This window comes from Mucor velutinosus (genome assembly GCF_035048745.1).
Source record: "Mucor velutinosus strain NIH1002 chromosome Unknown tig00001563, whole genome shotgun sequence".
Taxonomy (NCBI): domain Eukaryota; kingdom Fungi; phylum Mucoromycota; class Mucoromycetes; order Mucorales; family Mucoraceae; genus Mucor; species Mucor velutinosus.
This window is the reverse complement of record NW_027041904.1, coordinates 119,144-142,078: the sequence shown is the minus strand read 5'-3', so window position 1 is coordinate 142,078 and position 22,935 is coordinate 119,144. Positions and strand designations below refer to the sequence as shown.

At 40.3% G+C, this 22,935-nt stretch overlaps 8 protein-coding genes across 8 annotated transcripts; 1 reads left to right on the top strand and 7 right to left on the bottom strand.

Annotated features, from left to right (window-relative positions):
* Positions 1–709: 709 nt before the first annotated feature.
* Positions 710–3,502, bottom strand: ATC70_008644 (uncharacterized protein; the record flags this gene model as incomplete). Its single annotated transcript, XM_064827891.1, has 2 exons — positions 710–2,838; positions 2,896–3,502. 2 exons carry the CDS (start codon positions 3,500–3,502, stop codon positions 710–712), a joined length of 2,736 nt encoding a protein of 911 aa, XP_064685093.1.
* Positions 3,503–3,772: 270 nt separating this feature from the next.
* SFU1_3 (GATA type transcriptional activator of nitrogen-regulated proteins) lies at positions 3,773–5,330 on the bottom strand (the record flags this gene model as incomplete). The annotated part of the gene is made up of 2 exons (XM_064827890.1): positions 3,773–5,139; positions 5,195–5,330. The coding sequence occupies 2 exons, from the start codon at positions 5,328–5,330 to the stop codon at positions 3,773–3,775; spliced, it is 1,503 nt and encodes a 500-aa protein (XP_064685092.1).
* Positions 5,331–5,652: 322 nt separating this feature from the next.
* Positions 5,653–7,122, bottom strand: SUI1_1 (Eukaryotic translation initiation factor eIF-1; the record flags this gene model as incomplete). Its single annotated transcript, XM_064827889.1, has 2 exons — positions 5,653–6,857; positions 6,918–7,122. The coding sequence occupies 2 exons, from the start codon at positions 7,120–7,122 to the stop codon at positions 5,653–5,655; spliced, it is 1,410 nt and encodes a 469-aa protein (XP_064685091.1).
* A 1,168-nt stretch (positions 7,123–8,290) lies between these two features.
* ATC70_008641 (uncharacterized protein) lies at positions 8,291–9,718 on the bottom strand (the record flags this gene model as incomplete). The annotated part of the gene is made up of 1 exon (XM_064827888.1): positions 8,291–9,718. The coding sequence occupies one exon, from the start codon at positions 9,716–9,718 to the stop codon at positions 8,291–8,293; it is 1,428 nt and encodes a 475-aa protein (XP_064685090.1).
* A 4,083-nt stretch (positions 9,719–13,801) lies between these two features.
* ATC70_008640 (uncharacterized protein) lies at positions 13,802–15,265 on the top strand (the record flags this gene model as incomplete). The annotated part of the gene is made up of 6 exons (XM_064827887.1): positions 13,802–13,847; positions 13,905–14,001; positions 14,056–14,180; positions 14,251–14,330; positions 14,381–14,673; positions 14,734–15,265. 6 exons carry the CDS (start codon positions 13,802–13,804, stop codon positions 15,263–15,265), a joined length of 1,173 nt encoding a protein of 390 aa, XP_064685089.1.
* Positions 15,266–16,069: 804 nt separating this feature from the next.
* ATC70_008639 (uncharacterized protein) lies at positions 16,070–17,519 on the bottom strand (the record flags this gene model as incomplete). Its single annotated transcript, XM_064827886.1, has 2 exons — positions 16,070–17,163; positions 17,225–17,519. 2 exons carry the CDS (start codon positions 17,517–17,519, stop codon positions 16,070–16,072), a joined length of 1,389 nt encoding a protein of 462 aa, XP_064685088.1.
* A 906-nt stretch (positions 17,520–18,425) lies between these two features.
* ATC70_008638 (uncharacterized protein) lies at positions 18,426–18,708 on the bottom strand (the record flags this gene model as incomplete). Its single annotated transcript, XM_064827885.1, has 2 exons — positions 18,426–18,508; positions 18,561–18,708. The coding sequence occupies 2 exons, from the start codon at positions 18,706–18,708 to the stop codon at positions 18,426–18,428; spliced, it is 231 nt and encodes a 76-aa protein (XP_064685087.1).
* A 795-nt stretch (positions 18,709–19,503) lies between these two features.
* ATC70_008637 (uncharacterized protein) lies at positions 19,504–19,764 on the bottom strand (the record flags this gene model as incomplete). Its single annotated transcript, XM_064827884.1, has 1 exon — positions 19,504–19,764. The coding sequence occupies one exon, from the start codon at positions 19,762–19,764 to the stop codon at positions 19,504–19,506; it is 261 nt and encodes an 86-aa protein (XP_064685086.1).
* Between the last annotated feature and the right edge of the window lie 3,171 nt (positions 19,765–22,935).

The window sequence follows — 22,935 nt, the reverse complement described above, 5'->3', positions numbered from 1 at the left end:
TAGATCCTCTCTGAAAGGCAAAGGTATTATACGTTGCATAATAATACATAAGAAGGATCAAACAGAAGCAGAGATGTGCGGTATATGGAGATCTCTTTATTCAGACAGTAGTGCAAAGAAACATGAGTGGTGCCATCAAATGGCTAATCTATATATCCTGGTTCCTGAATTATGGTAGCCTATGACCTTTTGTTGTCCCTGAAAGTGGATTTCAATTCTGACAAATGTTTCTCCGTCAAATCTACTAGGAAGGACATTCTCTTCTGGATTATCTCTGTTGTCTATTCCTGGCAGCTAGTGGTCTATGAGCTCTTACGTCGCACGTCCTCGTCAACTGGTTCAAGGCTAACACAATTATCCCGCATTCAAGATTAAGGTCTTATTGCTGCTGATGTGTCTCTGCAGGAGGATGAATCTGCCAAGGCCAATAATATTGCGGCATCATCGGAAAGGCTAGAAATATCAACAGCAAGAACGCCATGTGGGCTCCCCCTGTTGTCATTGTTATAGTAACTCAAGGAGTGGACGAAAAAAAAAAAAAAGTATGGCTCATTCCTAGTGAGTTGCACTTTGCAGGTCATCAAATCAATCACAGACATCTATCATGCAATAATACTAAAACCTTTTTAATAGCAAATACTTTTTTTTTCTTTAACATACAATAGCCTTATACTTTATATGAGCAGATTCATATCAATATACATGATAGCTAGGCCAACAGCGACATCCTATGAACACCTTCAATGTGCTGGTTAAAGAACATTTTAGTGCTAAAGTAATGATCGCACTGAGCGCAATACAAATCCGGGCTTTCAATATCGATAAACTCATTTGGGTACCTGAATTGGGCTACTACCTGTTTGCTGACAGGAGGCAGCTTCACTTTATGGGCAAGCCGCAAGTGCTGACGATGCTGACCCAGGGTAGCTTGTCTCTGATGACAGACGGTGCAAAAATGCCTACCCTTAGAGGATGATGCATCTGAGCTGTGATTGGAGGCAGTGAAGATGACAGATGTTGTGTCCAGTCTTCGCTTGATGTGATGTTGTGAACGCAAGTGTTGGTAAAAGATGTCCTGGCTTAAGAATGTACGTTCACAGAATGCGCAATAATTATTGGGGTCATCCACATCTAGCACGGCGGCAGTTCTTTTCCTTGTTGCTGTTGTTGTTGGCTGCTGCTGCTGCTGCTGCTGGCATGGATCTGAAGGATAGTTTGAGTGAGTGACAAGCAAATGGCCAAGGAAACTAGACTCGGTTCGCAAAGTTTTGTCACACACATGACAATAAAAGTTAGGGTCATTGATGTCTGGCAGAAGAGGACTGGCGACAGAAGAAGCTGGCGGTTTCGAGCGACTTGAGCTAGGTGTGTCATTTTCATTGGACTGTGGGCTGTGTGTTCTTTCTGCATTACTTTTTCTGTGTTTACTGTACACGTGTGATCGGTAAGAATGCCAATTCTTGTATTTTTTCTTGCATAAACTGCAGTAATTGCTCTGGCCATCTTGCTTTGCGGTATTCATATCACCTACTTGAAGCTCCTCTATCGTTTGCTCGCCACCAGCAGCGGATGACTTGCTTGCTTTTCGCATGCTTTTAGGGTGTACAGCCCACAGATGTATCGCCAAAGCCGAGCGACTATCAAATTCAGCAGAGCAAGCATTGCATTGGAGATTCGTTTTTGGTTTGGTTGATGAAAGTGACTGGGCGCTCTTTTTTGAATAATCAAAGTTGCTGTGCACAATCGAAAGATGGTGTGTGAGAGCTGATCGAGATTCACATTGCACAAGGCAACGTCTGCAGCGATATTTAGCATCAGCAGTAGACGCACCCTGGTGCTCTTCTTCCTTGTCGAGTACTGCTACCAAGGTATCACGGTGCACAGACCAACGATGTCGTGTCAGATCTGGTCGAGTATTGAATGGAATGTCACAGCTTTTGCATCGAAATGGCGCTGTATTAGTGGCGGTGATGGTGGTGGTGGTGGTCGACGACGACGATGCAACAGAATCAGGAAGCATGAATCGAACAGTCTTGGTTTTTTGGCGAGTGCGACGTTTTAGTGATGGTTGCTCCAGGGTACTGGTAATAGAGGATTCAGTGTCTATCCCACTTCTTTTGGTGTAGACTCGGTGCATATTACTGTAATGGATTAAATGCGCTGTTGTAGACTCAAACCCCATACCGCACAGTTTGCATGTAATTTTTGGTCCGGCTGTTTTACTAGCGGTAGCAGGTATAGTATCAGTGTCAATATCAGCCGTAGTCGCAGAGGTCTTTCTGACATCTGCATTGTGGACTTGACGTCTGTGCCGACTGCATTCTTGAGTACTTTTATATTGCGTATTACAGTCAATGCAGTGTGCCGTTTTACTGTTTCTTCGTTTCTTGTGGTCGTTTATTTGATGTTGAGTCAAAGTCAGCCTGGAATCGAAACGCACGCTGCAGAAGCTACATCTAAACTTTGGTGTCTGAGGATCATTGATGGTGCGCGAGTGGTTGGCTTCACTTGGCTTGCTTGCAGCGGCTACAGTGGATCTCTCTCCCGTTGTTGGCTGCGTGTCATGTTTTGCTAGTCTTGGAATATGATGCACCAATCTCAAATGAGTCCTGTAGCCGCTTAGATTTGTGAATCTTCTTTCACATGCTCGACAGTGGTGGTTGGGATCATTCAGAACTGGGTTCAGGTGCAAGTGTTTGATGCTGGTACCTCCATAGCCTCGGCCATTGTGAGCCGTTTGGCGATGCTTCATCAGCAATATGAAATTAGTGGTTCTGTGAGGACACTTGGCGCATTTGTATATATAGCCCTGATCATTCGTAGCATCTGAAGTTTGTCCTATGATACGCAAACGTGAGCACCCAACTCTTTATCCATGTACTCAATGATGATTACCAGGAGTTTCTTGATGCAATGTGATTTCACCCTTTCCGACTTCAATGGTGTCATGTTTGATTACAAACTCGTTGGTCATCGTTTCCTGATCATCTGGATAGATTGCGTCCTTGTCTTGTTTGAACGTAGATTGCGAGTCGTTTGCATTGCTATCATCGTCGCTGTCGTCCTTTTCGTCATCAATCACTTGTTTGGTAATAGCTGTTTGCTTGTCTTTCCTGATAAGGGAATCCTTTGCTTCATCTACGCTGCTTTCCTCATGGATCTCCTGCTCTTTTTGTTTGACCAGTGCGTCTTCTTTGTTGGCACTGTCATTGTTGTAGTATGCTGCGACATGTTCCTGCTTCAGCCTAAATGCCATGCTGTCTTTAGGAATGAAAGGTTCTTCCAATCGTGCCTCGCCATCGTCCGTGTCAAAGCTGCTTGTACTTTGCTCTCCAGACAAGAGTGTGGTGCGTGATCTTGGCTCTCGTTTGAGGATGCCGCTACAAGAAGAGCCTGCCGTCTGCATAGTTGAATCTGCAATTTCGACATGATCAGCACTCGTGTTTTCCATATCCACCACTCGAGGTATGAGAATGACAGCACGCCTGATTTTTGGTTCCATGATTTTATAGTATCAAGTGAAAAAGTATCCCGTTGCCTGAAAAAAACACAACGCCAAATTTTAATGGGTGTTTTTCTTTACAAGCCCCTCTATTGGATAGGGCCAACTTTAGCAATTTTATCATGTATCTGCAATCCGTTCATGCAGATTTAATTTTGATCAGTGTGTGATCCTGGGTGAATCAACCAAAACTAGATGGTAACATGGACATGTATTCACCATCAGACAAACTTTGCTTTATTGACTGAAATGATGCAATGCCATCTGCCTTTAGGGTCGGCCTCGTTTGCGATCAATTTTAAGCTGATGCTTTACTCGAAGATGTCTTCTAAAGTTTGAGATTCTTTTGATATAGATATCGCACTTGGCGCAGTAGCACTCGGGGCTATTGACATCAATCTCTGCATTAGGGTTTGGTAAAGGTATGGGATCCAGCGTCATTTGGTGCGTGTGTCTACAATGTCTGCGAAATAACTTGATCGTTTTTAACGTGGTCTTGCAAACACGACAATAAAAGCTGGGATCAAGCGGATCAGGAAGGAGATTGGGGTCATCGTTGAGTGATCGCATGGATTTTAATCTCATTTTGTGCGCACCACGAAGGTGGGAGCGATATCTGTTTTGATCAAGAAACGTCTTTTGGCAGGAGCGACAGTGGAAATTGGGGTCATTCACATCAGGTACTTGGTCTGCTTGTTGTTGTGGATCGTTGCTAGCGGCATGAAAAGTGGCGACATGCACTTTGTAATAGTGGACAGATGAATAGGTCTTTTCGCAAGCGCGACAGTAGCCATTCTGATCATCCACATCTGGAATCATGTTTCGCTGTGACCTGGAAGATAAATGTGTCATTTTGTGCACAGTAATCAAGTGTTTGCGATAGGAAGCGATATGAAGGTATGTTTTATCGCATAAACTGCAGTGATTGTTGGGATCTTTTGGGTCTGGTGTGCTATCGGAGGCCTTGATGGTGGGTTTGATATGATGTAAGCGACTGCAGTGAAATAGATACAGTTTCTTGGTCTTGTAAGTAAAATCACACACTTTGCAATAGTTGTTGGGATCTTGCAGATCAGGAAGGCTGCTCTTGTCTACTTTGACAGGTGCTTTCATATTGTGCACCCGTCTGCAATGCAAGCGATAATTGTACTTTCCAGCGTAACTGTATCGACAAGCGCGGCAATAGTTGTTTGGGCTGTCCCACTCGGGCATGATAGTGAGATCTCGTCTGCTCCTTAGATATATGTTGTGCACTGTACCCAGATGCTGGTTATAGGCTTCCTTGTCTGCATGCTTGATGTTGCATACTCTGCAATAGAAATCAGGATCTTGAGGAACAGGCTGCCGACCTTTGTTGACTGTCAATGCTTGTGATGCTGTTGATTTCAATACCATGTAATGTGTAAACTTGAGGTGATACCAATATTTGTCCATGTTTGCGTACGCTTTTTCACAAGATTGGCAATAGAATCCGGGGTTATAGATATCTGGCTCTAACTCTACATGCTTGATGGTGTTGTTTCTGTGTCTGATTGTGTGCACTGATGCAAGGTGATTCAAATAGGTTGTTAGGCTCGACATGATTTCATTACAGACCTGGCATTGATAGTAGTAATTCAGTTGGCTCGTATCAATAGCTATGCGAGAAGATATTGAGGATTTATCAAGCTACGCGTAAGCTGTAAGATGTACCTGGTAAAGATGCCTTCTTGCACAATTCTTCTTCCTTTATGTTCGTATCTGGCTCGTCCACAGACGCATCAACCGTACTATCGCCATGTATCAATGGTTTGAGTTCTTGTTTGAGCTGAATTTCATCCAGCTTCATGTCTTGAGATGGATTAAGTTAATGTGTAAGTGGTATATAAGGATAAAAAGGTACAACTTTGGCGGCGTAACATCACTTTCATGAATAAGCCACATGTAACTCGCCGTGTAACTGTTGTAATTCATGCAAAAGCTGAGATGTCATTTGTCGTCTACATAGTACAGAGATCAAGCTCTTGTTAAAAAAGCCTTTATGTATTCTGCCCTTACAATTGAATAAACAATAAAAGCATTTATATTTTGTTTAAATTGATAAAGATATATATATATATGCAAAGCAAAAAGAAATTTTAAAAGACATAAAGTCTGTGATATAAAGAGGATTATTGTGGAGGAATAGAGATATTGTGTGCATGTCTAAGATGTTGTCTGTAATTTGCATAAGTGCGGTTGCACTGGGCACAGTGAGAGTTGGGGTCGTTGGGGTCAATGGTAGCATGGTGGAAGGATTGTCGTTGGAAGCCTAGCTCCATCTTGTGCGTCACTTTGCAATGGTGTCTGTATTGCTGCAATGTTTTCCAGCCTCTTTGGCATACACTGCAATAAAAGCTGGGATCGTGTGGGTCAGGAAGCAAGGAAGAAGAGGAGGCATCAGGAACGAGACCTTGCTGATGGACGAGGAGCAGGTGTTTCTTGTAGCTGTCTTTGAAGAAGAAGTTTTGCCGACAGCTACGACAGTAAAAGTTGGGATCATTGGGATCAGGTGTACTGTCATTATCCACCTTGATAGAAGACGAAGAAGCAGCTGCACCAATATTGTGGACAGCAAGTAGATGGGTTTGGAAACCGTCATATGAGAGGGAGGTAGCGTCGCAGACTCGGCAGTAAAAGTTGGGGTCGTTGGCATTGGGTGTTTGGGAGTCCTCACTGATGTTCATTGCGTGAGTGGAATGCAAATGCTCCAAATACAGCTGCTTGCTGTTGAAATTGCCACTGCAGGCGCGACACTGATACACCTCTTCATAAGAAGGTATGATGACCATGTTGGCATCCACTTTTGTCTTGCGGCTGATGCCGTGGACAAAGGCGGTATGGTAAGCATAGTTCTTCTTACTTGAAAAGTCAGCACCACATGCTCTGCAGCAGATCTTGTTCTTCTTTTGTTGTCGCTTGATGATTTTGGGTATATTGGCATTGAATTTGGTGGAGAGGGAGCGTACCTTGATGCCATGGTATGACTTGAGATGCTTAAAGTAGAATTTTTGATCCATGTAGGTAAAGTCGCATTGACGGCAGTAGAAATTGGGATCATCCACTTCAGGCTCCAAGACTTGCCTCACTCTGACGATAAAGTGCAGCGTCTTGAGATGGTATTCAAATGAGTCTTTTGTTGAAAAAGACTTTTCACAAGTTGCGCAAAAGTTGTTGGGGTCATCGACATCAGGCTCTAAATCCATGTGCTTGTACCTGCTACGATGCTGGATGTTGTGTACTTCTAGCATGTGAACGATCGTGGTTCTGAGATCCAGCATCTTTTCATCGCACATATTACAGCAGTAACGGTAGACATCTTGATTCAAGCGAGTGTCTGAATCACGGATGGGTTGACATCAGACGCAAGAAACGTATTGCCAAGTATTTTACTTACTCTGCAGCTTATTCTCCACTTTTGAAGTGGGTTCCTGTTTGATCTCGATGTCTGGACGTTCAGCCAGCTCATCAGCAATGTCTTCTAACTGATTGATAACAATCTTTGCCTCTTTGATGTCTTCTTGTTTAATTTGAAGTAAAGTATCAGTAGTAGTGGTGTTGATGGAATCGTAATTGGGTTCCTTCTTGATGGTTACTGACATTGTGATGATAAAGAAGAGCAAAGATACTTTTTGATTGCTCTTGTCTAGACGCCACTATTTATACTCCCAGGAATGAAGTCACTAGCCATCAAGTTTGCAATAGAAACCTGCAAAGATGTTGTTTGATGAACTTGACAGGGCATTGACATTGGTGTTTGTCGATTTTTTTTTTTTTTTTTTTTTTTTTTGTTGTTGTGGGAACATGTCGAGAAATCTGCGGAGCAATAGCTCTTTTATGATTGCTTGGGAGCTATGGCATTGAATCTCTCTACATCATGGTCTGCATGTGGATATGACATGTTGAAAAGATGGATAATATCTTTCTTCTTTATGGCGTACCTCACGAAACCATGAAACACTTCATTCGCCGCTTTTGGAAATTGTTGTATGTTTCGAGTTGAAATAAAGGTTCCCATTCACAGGATTCCGGATATTAATCTATCGTAGGGCAGTTTTCAGCATATGATTGTGAGTTTCAGCCTTGCTGATGACTATCATGTCATGCTCCCCATCAAACCTGCCATGCCATACCACGCATGAATCATAATTGAAATACCGTTGATTAGATGTGACCACACGATAAGTGTGGCATCAAATCAAGAAGAAAGGTTTATTTCAGCATCCAATTGATGTGCCATCGGGAGTGGGGTTTGTATTTGTACTTCTGCGTGCAAGTATGGCCGCAAGATTTGCAGTATAAGTTTGGGCCATTAGGATCAGGCGCAACATCAGGTTTGGGATGGACATTGAGAGATAAGCGCTTCAACGCTCTATCATGAGCGTTCGTCAAATGCAATCTGTAGACAGCCTTTCCAGCACAAGTTACTATACACGATTCACCGTAGACATTGGGGTCGTATTGATCAGGTTCCACGGCCATATCTTTGACCTTGATGGGAGACGTACGCTTGATTTTGTGGATTGATTTGCAATGTTCCAATACTGATTGGAGATTTGGCATTCTCCTTGCATATATCATGCTTCCGCTTTTTGTGTGTGTGTGTGTGTGTTTTTTTTATAAGCCATCTTTTACCCCTGAAAGGTGACTAGCTACTACACCCTTTATTTCATGCATAATATATTTTGATCAATCAGGTCAACTGTATTTGTAATGGTATAGGGCGACCTTGCCTTGGATATCAACTTGAAATAACTAGCAACGATTGAATCAAAGGTTGGCTTTTATATCGTGGACAGCGTGTAAATGGTATCCAAATGCACGTTTGCCAGAATAGCGATGCTCGCACTGGGCGCAATAATAATCAGGGCTGTTGATATCAATTGTTGCGCTAGGATTTGATACAGAGAAGCGGTTTAATGTCATCTTGTGCACCCGTTTACAATGGCTGCGGTATAATCGTAATGTTTTGCGAGAAATGTTGCATACACTACAGTGAAAATTAGGGTCGAGAGGATCAGGAAGGCTACTACGATCTTTTTGAGGCTGTAAAATCATTCGATGCACTGCTTGGACATGGGTACGGTATGTTTTCTTTGAGCGATATGTTCGTTGACATACACGGCAGTAATGATTGGGGTCATCCACATCCGGGCTTGTTGTGCTCGTTTTGCGTGGCAGTTGAGCTATGCAGTGTATTCTTGTCAAATGAAGTTGGTAACCTCGTTTTGACCGCATGGTTTTATCGCAAGATTGACAATAAAAGTTGGGGTCATTGATGTCTGGCCTGATATCGTTGTTGACGTTTGATACTGGTGCAAGAGCGATCTTGTGGATGAGAAAAAGGTGGATTTTGAAAGAATGACGGTCATATAAGGTCTTATCGCATTGAATGCAGTAGTTATTGGGGTTTTCTGGGTCTGGTGTAGCTTCTGGATTGGCAAACACCTTTACATGCTTGACCTTGTGCTTAACAATACAATGCACTTTGTATCTGTCTCTTGTCTTGTAAGTAATATTGCATATTGTGCAGCAGTTGTTTGGGTCGTAGACAGCTGGGACTTTTGCTGGTTTTTTGTGTGTATCCATCTTGTGAACGTTTCTGCAATGTCCTCTGTATATGCCTATTGATTTGTATGTACGATTGCAAGATTTGCAGTAAAGATTTGGATCATCCCAGTCAGGTAAAATGTCAGGGTTCTTTGGTGAAGACAATGATTTCAGTTTCATTTTGTGAGTGCGTCTCAAATGCTGTCGATATAAATACTTGCTTCTGTAGACACAGCCGCATGAACGACAATAAAAGTTGGGATCATCAACAACTGGCTCTAGTTCTTTGTGCACACTGAATTGCCTTGCGATGCTCACTCCAATGAGAGTTAATTTATTTGTTACAGTGCAGAGAGTAGCAAACCTACCGTGTAAATCGACTTGGGGTTTTGCAAAATCCTCCTGCTTAACGTTGCTGTGGACATTGCTGTTGAAAGCAGACGAACCATGTCCATTCAGAATGCCTTCATTAGTATCTGACATGTCGTGATTTTGGGTTTCCTCCTCGTATTCAACGTGTTGGTTGGAAGCAGAACAAACATCATCTTTCTTAAACCAGTCATCAAATCTAACGCTGAATTCTGGATATTTTGGCTCATCATCAGGTTCCACTGAGGCTTCTTTTTTGACAATAATTGATTCACGCATGTTACTGACAAAAAGAATAGTAGACAGGTTGATTTTGGAAACACTTTTTTTATAATACGCGATAAGTCACTTGGAGCCAATCAATAGGGAGCATTGGACAAGTATGCGAATGTTGCTTGTACTGAAAGAGGACGATGGCTTTATTATACTAGTTGTCAAAATTGGCATTCCATTCAAAGAAAGGCGTACATAATTAGATTCTATGAACGTTTCTCAAATGCGCTTTGAAACAGTCTTCATTGCAGTAAGAGCGTTTGCCCTGGGCACGGTAGAATTTCGAGTCATTGACATCAAGTGTTATATCAGGATTGGATATAGAGCAGTGGTCTAATATCAGAAACAGGAGGGCCCCTTTGAGGATGACAATCAATTGCGGTACTTCCTGGGAGTGTTGGCAATAGTTGCTTTTAAGGTACAACATGCTTGTTGGCATACCATACACGGCAGTAATGATTGGGATTATCAACCGAATGTACTTTAGCAGGATAGCAAATTTTCTGCTCAGAATGAACTACACACTGGATTTACCTTTCCCTGGTTCAAACGTTCTATCGTGAGCTGACGTTATCAAATACAAGACTTCAAAAGAATATGGCATGGTTAAAGGTATTACTATGTAATTCGCCACCTAGTTTTTTTTTTTTTTTTTGGCTTCAAAAGCATCTATTATTACCTTCATGACTAGAAGGGCATTGAGTTTGCCAGCCTGCCCCCCCCACCAGCCAAAATTAATTCCAACTCAGACTTTTAGTCTACTCCAGATTGACCAGATTGGCCGAATTCTGATCATTTTCGACTTGATCGAGCTATTTTGCTGGATTTGACTATATAAAACATGATAATCATACCGTGCCTCTTTAAGCTTTCTTGGGGTACTTTTCAAGACGCATCCAATGGTGCCAGGTAGGATAGATGTTTTGAATAAATTTATTGAGTAATTTACGAAATATGAAAAGAGGTTTCTGGCCAAAATGTCGAAATTTTACATATCAAAGTCCCACAAAGGTGATTTCAGGGGTTACGTTAGATCAGTAGCATCATTTTGATTCAAGATATACCATAGTAAAAGTCTTCATTATCAAGGTAAAAAACGCGATTGTTTGATTTTTGATGAAAACCATGAGGGGTACCTCATGCTTTTTGGTCGATTTTTGGCCATGTTGTTTTGGTCCCCAAAAAGTTGAGCAATAGTATCAGCAAGTAAGTGCTAGATGAGAGCAATTGTTTGGTACTATTCTGACGATCTAAAACGGCTTTGAACGCAAGAAAACGCAACTCAAATGCGTCCAAATTTTGCTGTATTAGGCACACTGTTGATTAAAAAGGGATAATGTCAGTATGGTATTTGCCCGTATATGAAGTATCTACGTGGATATGGATGTAGAGCATCACATAAGAGTCAGATCCACAGATAATACAAAAGGCTTTCATGTGTAAGTGGAGGGTGAATATGAAAGTACCAGTATTTTGTGAAACTACGCATGAGCAACCGGTAGCACGAGCTGCCGCTGTGCAGGGTGGTTCTCACCGAAGCGTAAACATTCGTATTTTATACTGATTATTACCATCTATAATAAACTTATACAGAATCAAAATTCACAACGGATGGTTCCCCTTTTGATAGATATCCTACAACTTTTTGTATTCAGACAAGCCAGTTTTTCATGTTTTTGAGAATTTTCAAAAGAAGCATGTATCAGATCTACACCACTCTTTCCTTAGCACCAATCATTGCTTGAAACCAAGAGTTACCTGCCATTTAAGGTCTTACTGGAAGCTGTAGCATCCATTCTCATAGAGCTACACTGCCGAAAAGGTCAGCTCCAGACAAATTATTGTCCAAAAATGATGTCTCAAGACCAGCTTTTGCTATAGTGGCACATATCAAATTCTTTTTATGCGTTTCTAATAGCCATTACACGCCCTTAAGTATTTTACTCCACTTGAGCACCACGTAGATGTTTCTGTGTTGCTATTAAGAAAAAAAACATGTTTTTGCCGCTGTAAATTTCAACTTGGGAGAGGGGGGAGGGGCAAAAAAACGACTTTTGAAAGGAGGCACCGCAAGTGCCTAAACGCGGCCTCATTTTGTAGAGCAAACACAGGAGATTAATAAAGGCAGCGAGTTTAGCTGACAGTGGATCCAAATAATAGCGTCGAAACACTGTTCTTTGTATACTGAGTTCGCTGCACTTTCCTCGCTTGATTATTTGATAACACATGTAGCAATCGAAAATCCGTTTATATATGTTTCAACTCACAAAATTCATCATAAAATAATTCTGAACTGAAGTCTTTAGTATTCATACAACGCGTGGAAAAACTGTGCCCATCTACTAGGTTTTTCGAGGAAAATGCGCAGTAGAGCTTTGGGACTTTGCCAAACGATAACGAGGCATGGCACCACCAAGCGATTTTGACTTTAATGCTTTGTAGCATTTTATCTATTGATTTATTACTCGTAATTAAATAGTTATATGTGAACAAAGAGCAGACGTTGTGTTTAAAGTGGACAGCATAGTGAAAGCAACACTATTCAAAAATAGGAAATAATTTAATCTTCATACTTGACTTGCTGACAGAATGTATACGCTCCTTAAGCCTTCGCTTATCAACTGTTGCCAATTATTATAGTGGCTGCATTTTGTTTGTTGATGCATCTTGTATTGAAGTACCCAAGACAGAAACATATTTTTCTTGCTTTGTGAAATTTAGATACTCTCCTTATCTGATCCATATTACCAAATCAGATAAGATGCTGCTGCTTAAGTGACAAATTCAAACTTGAGCCCACTAGTTTAATCCAAAACCTCTACTACTACCACAGATTACATATAAGTGTAGTTTGACACTTTTTCAATTAGAACTTTGATAACGCTGGGCTTTACATGATTTTAAAGCTTTTGGGTCGATAAGCATCCAAACACACTTTTTAAAAAAGACGCCTTCCTCAGTAACCTTCAACACTTTGCTCATCCTTCAAAAATTCAATAACCTTCAAAACAAAGGCCTTTCTCGAAACTCAAATCAGCATTGGTGGTCAGAACAAAACACTTTTCACCCGAAAAGGAAACTTGATCCCTGAATGTTTCGCGCGCCGATGATCCAGTTTGTTGGGATTGGCAGACCCATCTGCATTGTATGGGATCTCAGCAATGTAGCACGTGATAGCTGTCAAATTTTTTACTGTTTTGGCAAATTTTGTGATTTGTAACTTTGAACACTTCTTGTTGTAACTTTTTGCAAAGCATTATGGTATATCGAAAACAGACGGGGTCTGTTACGAGCGCTATGTAGTTTCCAGATGTCTTGATCCACTTATTAGAATGTCATAGGCATGCAATACTGCTTTTGATTTTATGCGCTTGTTATTATGTAGGATTGTCTATTTTGTCAGATTAGAGGATTTTAGGCAGCACTGACTTATAGAAGCTAATGATCCAGTAAATATATAAGATCTGGCCCATTTATAAAGACATAAAGCAAGACTGAGAAACACATGTTACCATGTTTTTAATGCATTCCTCTCAATGTTCCTGAAAAAGCGCAATTGCAGAAGGGTAACATTAAGAAATCTCAAAAGATTTTAACCACCAAGCACCACAAAATGGCAGAACCAGAGACAATTGACACTAATGTCAGCTATTCACAAGATGGCGTTTTGCCTAGACTGTTGTCTCTTCTACATGGTGAAGATGTACTAGCAACATACAATTTTATTTTGCGTTTTAGGACGAAAATGCCGCGCAAATTGAGTCCCGCTGGCTAATCAAGAGCACTGACGCTGCCCATTAAACACGAAAAGTCAATCAAACTGCCCCAAAACTATTGAAAACTTACAGCAAGTGCCTATATCAAGCTGCCTTCCTTGCAATACGCTCCTGGACTTTGTCCTGTTTTTTTTCTGCACACCCAAAAAATACGTTACTTCTTTTTTTTTTCTGAAAGAAGGCTGCCTATAAAAGCCTTATTTTACACAAAGAGTCAACTCTTTCTTTCTTTCTTTTATTCTTGACAATAAATTCGATCTCATACTGCATTAATTATTTATACAGTCAAGGAAAGCTCTATAAGAAAATCACAATGAACGCACATGTAGTAAATTGGGCTTTGGTTCCATCAGACCCAGGTATGTTGATTATTGACACATGTTCACTGCCTCTAAACTAGCCATAAAAATTCACAGCCGTCTTCAATGACATGATTCAGCAGTACGGGGTGGACGACGCCCGAGCAGTGGACATATTTGGGCTCGGCCTACTTGATGAAATGAAGGACAATGCGTACGTATGATATATGATATGTTGGATATATTTGGGCTAAACTCTTGAGAATAGCAGCGTTCATGGCTTGATTTCTATTTTGCCCTTTGAAGAAGAAGCACTTCCAGACAACTTTGAACAGCAAGGTCCTCTGGCAAGTAACATTGTCTTTACATCACAGGCAGGTTTGATATCAAGAGGTATTCTGGCCATTTTACTTACTATCTGATAGCTTGTAACAAATTCCTGCGCTACTTTGGCACTTTTTAGCCGTCTTATTCAATGCAGATATCAACACAGGAGACATTCTCAACAACCTTTTACAATCCACTCAAGGCTTCTCAGCTACGGTAAGTTGTATTGCTTGAAATCAGCACGATGGTACTGATTTTCTTGATAGAGTCGTGTATGGTGTTTAAGCTATCAGAATGAAATCCGCTCAATTCACAATGCGTATGCCAGCAATGCATACCATACAGCTGAAGCCGCCATGGACACAACGACTGAATATGGCGATGCTAACTACGAGGTTGTCGAGACGGAAAACTACCATTATATCAGCTATATCTACAATAGTGGTTTTGTTTGCGAGCTTGACGGGCTCAAATCGCAGCCTGTGAGGCTCCAAGAGTGTACACATGAGGAGTGGATTACTACAGTGAAATCAATCCTCCAACAGCGCATGCAAGATCGGTAAGTTGGCAATCATAGCTGACACATGATGCCACATCAACTAATTCAATATGATTACAGAATGGACGTTAGCCTATTGGCAATCACAAAAGATGACTACAGAGCCAAATTAAAGAAAAAGAATGACTATAGTTCACACCTGCAACTATCAAACCAAGTGACTAGAAAGAGATTAGCCAAACCAACAGTATTACGACGCAAAAAGGCATTTTTCGACATGATCAATGAGGCAGATACGCAATGCCATGATACCATGAAGGACATTTGGAGCTCATTGCTCGGACAAGACTTTGCATCAGCGCAAGCAAAATTGGACACATTTGCAATGGACATTGATCCCTTCAACCGAGAGGTCGACCAACTCACAGTCAAAAGAGAGCAGGAAAAAGCCAATTCTATACGACAAAAGTTTGATTATCTCCCCTTTATACGGGCCCTGTTCAAATCAAGCTTCCAATACAACGTATTACATGGTACAACCAAGCCAGCCAAGCAAAAATCAGCAAAGGAGAAGACCACTAAAATACCAGCAAAGAAAACAAGCTCAATGAAGCCAAGGCCAGCCAAGAAAGCAGCGAGAAAGAAATCATAAAGCTGTTTTTAGTGTGAGTGTATATATATATATCCTTAAATCAAGGTTCAAGAAACTAGACAGTAGAGAGCACAAGTTCATCTTACACATATAACTGCTGCTTCCAAGTCGTTACAAGAATGAAATCCCTTGATTTGTATTAAATAAATACTAATCTTCTTTACTTTTATTTGACTGATGTACTAACGATGGTCGCTTTTGTATTGACCTCTTAAAAATCCATGCATTCTTTTGTTTACTGTGATTATCACTCGACTGCATCCGGTCGTCTCGTGATTACCACCTTTATGACATGAGCCATTCATTATAAGCGTGTATGCAGGATCAAGACGCATACATGAAGTTCATTGTAAGCATATTGTAGAACAACCTCACGATTTGCTACACCTTCTAGCTTAGTCGTCATTTTGTGATTGCTAAGATCAAACATTTTCAATCTGAGATGTCTGCTTGATGATGTACCGTTTTCTTTAACTTGAAAGTAAAGTGGCTAATTTCTTTCAAACGCTGATTGTTAGCTTCCTTTTTCACTTGTACATATGTTAGTTTCTTTATTGACTTGTGGCCCTTGCTAACGGTGGATTCATGAAGCGGCTTCTACCTGTCATAAGCCTAGTTCCACAAGCGTAAAGAGAAGTGAACGGGTCAAATATCAAAATACTCCCTTGTACACAATAAGCCTTTTTCCCCTTAGAATGTAAATTGAGTAGACATGCTAATGCTGCTCTTATTTTAAATTTGAGGCTATAACTTTATTATCATACTAGTTTAACTTGATTGTGAGTACAATTAGTAGAGAAGGTTTCAGATAGAATGAATTCTTCTCAAATGCTCTTTGAAATATTCTTTATTACAGTAAGAGCGCTCGCATTGGGCACAGTAGAAATTTGGATTGTTGGTATCGATTGTTGCAGTGGGATTGGTTATAGAGCTGTGAGATAGCACCATGAGATGAACAAGCTTGCAGTGGGCTCGATAGCGTCCTAGCGTTTTCCAGGATTTGTTGCAAACATTACAGTAATAGCGAGGATCAAATGGATTTGGTAGATCTTCACGGTTGGCACTCACTCTCAATGACGGTAATTTCATTTGATGTGTTAGGCGAAGATGCATTCGATATACCTTTCTGGAAGGATAGGTTTTTGCGCATGCGCGGCAGTTATTGTTGGGATCGTTGACATCTGGCTTTACTCTGTTTTTCTTTGGTGCTGATAGATAAATCGAGTGTGCCAGCATTAAATGATTTCTGAAGGAATCCCTGTTGGCCAATTTTCTATCACAAGAACGACAGTAAAAGTTGGGATCGTTAACATCTGGCAGTACGTCTTTCGGTTTCTGTTGCATAACCTCCCAATACACATTGTGAACAGCGAATAAATGCTTGCTATAAATTTGAATGCTTGCGAAACGTCTATCACAGGTTTGACAATAAGTGTCTATCATACTGCCTGTGGTAGACTTCTGACTTGCAGATTCGACTGACTTCACTCCGTGTAAGAATAGACAATGCCGCTTGTAGTCATATTCACGATTGTAAGTACGATTGCATACTTTGCAGTAGTTATTGGGATCATTGACATCCGGGACACTTGTTACTAATTTAATAGGCTTCTCCATCTTGTGGATCGTTTTGCAGTGATTAATGTAGTTTGATCTTGAACTGTATGTATGTTCGCAGGATCTACAGTATTGGTTTGGATCATCCCAGTCAGGCAAAATATCAGGGTTTTTAATAGAATGCAATGGTGGCCACTTCACTTTGTGAAAGCTTCTCAAATGCTGTCGATAGCTAGCTTGGGTTTTGAAAGTATATTCGCATGAACGGCAATAGAAGTTGGGATCGTCTATATCTGGCTCAATGTGTCGTTTCCTGTTACCGCCACTGGATCTGCTTGGTTCTATAACATTGGTTGTGGTTAATACAGTAAGAATCTTTTAGAAATATAAAGATAGGGTTACCGTGTAAGTCAATATTGGTTTTAGCTTCGCGTTCTTGTTTGACTCTGACATCGTCATTGATTGAATCAGAAGTGTCCAGTTCATTCAAGATGCTTGTACTTGTGTCCGATATGTTGCTAGCTAGACGTTTCTCGGATTTGATGCGTTCGACAAGTTCTTTTTGCTCCAGTTGGATAGTAGAAAGAGCAATTGTGTTCTTTCCTTTTGAGAATTGACCATCATTGAACAAAAGCTGACTTGGCTTGTGGGTATTCTTTGTTGAAAAACCACGCGAATTTCCCTCTCTCAGCTTCATCTTATCTTGCAAATTTGAAGGAAAGGAAGACGTGGTCAAAGATGAAACACTCTTTTAAATGATCATCAACAAGCCACTCGTCATACCTTTAATCAATATTGACAAAACAATCACACATTGAGATGGAGTGACAAGAAAACTATATGTGTATCACTTTTTAATTTAAAGCAGATAAAAACAGTGAGATGCGTTGTCTACAATCATAAACAAGCCCAGTTCTCAGTCAAAAATAGTGTTTTCAAGGCCAAAACACCCCTCTGGTTTCCTGTGGTTTATATCAGTGGTCATGAGCCGTTAATCGCTTCGATATCCATGTCTTCCATCTCGAAGAAGGTGAGATTATTTTCTAATACGACTAGAAGTGACGCTCTTGGGAATAACACAATAACCTCGATTTATACCCTAGTCGGAAAGCACTTGAACCGCTGTTTTGCCATACTTTTTTGCAATATCAGTGACAACAGGTTCTTCCAAAGTTTTCACAGCGCCCGGCATGTAACCAGGAGTTCCTGGGGAAGAATATCCGGTCAATACAATATTCTTGCCTTTACAGTGCGCAAGCAATTCTTCTTGAGGTAAAGACGGGTGTATCTCGACTTGATTCGTTGCAGGAGGTATTTCACATTTACTCAGCAAATCTTCAAGCATAGGAATGGTACAATTAGAGACATCAATTGATTGAGTCTTTCCCTCTTTGACGAGTTTCTCCATAGCACGCCATGTATCAATGATGGAGACATGAGTTACAGGTTTGCTTCTCTTGGATTACCATTCACAGAGCTCATACCCATCAAGCTTTCAAGACACGAGCCAGTGGATCAAGTAGAGATCAACGTAATCCATTTGCAAGTTTTTGAGCGAACGTTCAAAGACAGGGCCTACATGTTGAGGTTCATGAAAATTGCCCTAGAGCTCGGTAGTGACAAAAAGATCCTCTCTCTTGACGTTGATTTCCTTGATGGCAGTTTCAATCGCTTCTTCAGTATTATCTAGCGCAGCATTTTAATCTTTGTAAAGGTAAAAATTGTGCCTTAAACTTACAGATATAAGCAGTGTCAATATGTCGGTAGCCTTCTGCCAAAACAAATTTGATAGCTTTGTAGACCTCCGTAGTGCCACTACAATTACCATTGTACCCAAGCCGATTCAAGGGAAGTTGTAAGCGCTGTTGAGCTATCAGATAGTACATTCAATTTTTTAGAAGTGTTAATAAATAAAAGAGAATTATACTTTTATTACTGGAATGGATGACATATTTAGCAACTGTATAAATTTTGAAACGATGAGGAACAACGCATATGATTTATATGTATAGATTTTAGTTAAAATCCTTATAGCAACCGCCTATTATTTAGATAGCTGCCATCAATCAGAAAATCTCGAATCGTTCGATCATAAACATTACTCCTACGTACTGCACCATACTATAACGACGATTCCAAAGGTCGGTTCGCGCGAAAGATAGAGTAGTGATCATTTTGAATGAAACCGTGTGATAAACCGATGCAATCTAACGTAATGCTATGGACGTAAATGCTGCAAATTAAGGAAGCCTTTACCATACAATCTGATTGAATAATGCCACCCAATTAGTTTTAAAAGATGAGTCTGATGAATGATTTATAAGTATTGTCTACATCTTTGATATCATGTTACAGATATTGGTTACTATAAGGGCAGCCGTTGTAAGATATCATGCTTGCAATGACTTCGTTAATGAAATTAGACAACTCTATCAACCAAAAGTCCTAGAGTAATATTATTTGTGTTCGAGACCTCTCAATTCAGTGATCATTCTGATACATTTATACAAGCTCTAGTCTCAAAAGAGAACTGGAATCTCGAAAAAGTGCGTACGCTGTAATGCAACAAGATATATTTATAAACTATAGATTTACTTTATTATTTCTTGATCGGCACAAGTACTTGTCTTGAATAAAGTATATAGACACTACTAGTATTTAAGGCCCAAACCTCAAGAACGTTATTGTCCTACTTTTTGCAGGAGATCGAGCAAGATGGGAAAATTCTTCTCAGCATCAGTACCATCGACTGAAAGAGTAACGATATCGCCGTTTTCCAAAGCCAAACTCATCAAGCCAGAAGGAGATTTGGAATCGCAAGACTTGCCTTTGCAAGACAAAGTAATGTCGGATTTCATGCCTCTGCAAGTCTTGATATACTTTGTAACAGGGCGAAACTTGAATCCTTTGGGTGTAGAAATAGCGACTTCTTGAGAGACCATGATTTGATGTATGTATAAAAACTGACAAACAGATGGTACCAGAAACTGCAATATATATACATAGATACCACCTCGGCAAATTCAACGGCTTTTCCAACTGATTTTGAGGTTGTCTTCAAATGCTCCTGATTGCAAACTTCTCGGCCACCCTCCCTTTGAAGCCCCTTTTCATATGCTCTTATCTCGTCCACTCACAGCTCCTCAAAAAAAGGCAATACCGATGAATATACATATATATTTCTATTCCTAATAATTGATTGCATAGTGTATATATGTGTGTACTCGCCACAACGCTAATTGATGTACAATGTAGTATTAAATGCATTAATAAGTGACATAGATTTAGGTTGGGGGCTACTTAGTCATGTGGATTCATCTATGTTATACCAGAAAATACCTCACAAGTATTATTCGTGTTTGATTTAAAGTATCATGATTGTATTGGCATGAATATTTGTTTTAATTAACGATCGAATTCATATACAGATTGACATTACTCATGGCGTAGCATGACTCCTAAGCGGTGAATGGATATAGATTTCTTTGATTCAGGTACCACTTGCGTCTGCATAAATTGAATCAGCGGGATGTGAAATTGGCAAATGAGGAAATATAAATGTCACCTCGCTCTTGATCTAATAAAGCTGAGCCAACATATGAAAAGTAACCTTATTACTGTTCTACCACCCATGAGATAACTCGGTATCTCTTATATATCATTCATTTAATCGAACTAAAGGTCATTATTCCTATTTTCAAACCGCAAAGCTATCGCGCTGCAAAAGCGAGGGATACTGGCTATCATACTATCTTTGATATTTTATTAATCTTTGCTGATAGATCTTATATATGTGTGCTACATTTGAGAATAGAATTAAACCGCTAGTCTTAGCCCCTATTGTTTATCTCAGGGAGTTGCATCAGCACATTCGCAAGATCCGTAGTAATTGAAATCACATCATACAGGATTACTTCACATACAGATAAGCACAGCAGCAAGTCATTTCGTCTCAAGCTAACAGCTTTATCCATCAACGAATGCTAAAAATTTTATACTAGTCGATCATCTACAATTATTTGAGTTGTATACTGCACAAAACGGGTTGACATTTGCCTGTTAACCATATTTCATTTGGCACATACCTTTCAGTCCTCATAAAAAATCAGTAAAATGCCAATTGAAATACTCAAGACCTCATAGAGGGCTTGTTACCGTAGATTTTATAAAAGATGTACCATGAAAAGAATCCTAATTACTTTTCATTAGTATTCAATCAATATAAATACAGTGGCTTCATGTAATATATCGAACTGTTCATTGAAATGCTGCATGGGTTTGCAATTGAAGATAATTTTGCGAAAATAAAGCCAGTGCGACATGCCAGTAAAAGCACTTTTAATAGCTTCATAACATTAAACATGTACGCCTTTTCCAATTTCATGAACTTCATAATGCGTAGCAGCTATATTTAACCTATTTTATTTATTTATACGGTTCTTATTTCGTAGCAAGTTACAATATACAGAGTATTTGTGGTTTATTGAGCTTTCCATACACAATTAAGTAGCTGGACAATTATTTATCAAAAATTCTTACCCATAAGCGATATAAAAAGGAATCCTAGAGACGGAAATGCTATCTAGATTGACGCTCCTTTGAGTGAATTAGCTGTTATTATTTGCGGCTTCAACATCCTGCAAATGTATACTAATACTTCACTTTTTTAGTTTCTCAGGTTTGCAAAAGACCTTTTCCAAACAGTCTCCAACTGTAGGTCTGCCTCTTACAATGATTTACGTCTGTATCTATCAGGTAAACTCGTATATTGGCACGCAGTATACGTGCATTGCCTCAGGCCACTCCTATTAATGCAAATCGCAGCGAAACCTGGGAGTAGTTGAGCCGTGATTTCTCGCGTTAAAAGCTGCCTTAGGCCGCCAGAGTAGCATTATACAGATGCATTCATGCAGCGCCAACTTTCAGACACCTTTGCACAACTTTTTTGGGATCACCAAAAATCGTTCAAAAAGCATGAGGGGTACCTCATGCTCTCCATCCAAAATCAAACAATCGCATTTTTCACCTTGAAAATGAAGACTTTTATTATAGTATACGAGCCTTTCGACACTTCGGGTGGTTTCCTGACCTACGCTTCGCTTCGGTGGAAACCAACCTACGTTCAAACGGCTCGCGCTGCCGCGGGCCTTTGGCTAATATCCCAAAATTAATATAGCTAAAATGTTAGAAGAAGAACCCTGATTGTTGATTGATATATAATCACTAATCATATGAGTGTTTATGCTTCGGATGGTTCTCACCGAAGCGAAGCGAAGGTAGAGAACCAACCTGCGCAGCGGCAGCTCGTGCTATAGATTGCTCTTGCGTATTTTATCAAAATACTGCTACTTTCATTTTGACCCTCCACTTACACATAGTAACCCTTCATATTATCTGTGGATCTGATTCTTATGTGATGTTCTACATCTATATACACGTAGCTACTTCATATACGGGCAAGCAGCATACTGGTATTCCCACTTTTTTGTCCTTAGTGTCCTTAATACAGCAAAATATGAGTGCATTTGAGCTGCGTTTTCTTGCGTTCAAGGCCGTTCTAGATCGTCAGAATAGCACCCAACAATTGCCCTCATCTGGCAGTTACTTGCTGACTGTTGCATACAAGCATGCATCTTAGGCTACATTCACTTTCTCCTCAAGCCACCTTTTACAGTGTAGCAGCATAGATGATGTTTATCGTATCACATCACATCTATGTTTACAAGTCCAGTCAATTGTGTGTGCACAGGTGCCTCAGGAACTACAATACATTCAATCTCCCCAATGTCAAGATATCGAGATCCACCTACACTACATGAAACATATCGACTTAGGTGGCCTCTCAACAAGCTATACCAACAATCCATAAGGCCCCAGTGGCCTGCTATTTATATACCATCTCAACGTAGTAGTCATTGACCAGGGATCTACCATATTTAAGCAAGCTAGATGCCCTGTAATAAAGAAGCTCTTTGCTTTCGTTTTAGATACAGTTGTCAACTGATTATTATCATCGACTTATTATTACGAATTCATCACTGACACCTTTGCTCAACTTTTTGGGAAAAAAAAACATGGACAAAAATCAACCAAAAAGCATGAGATACCCCTCA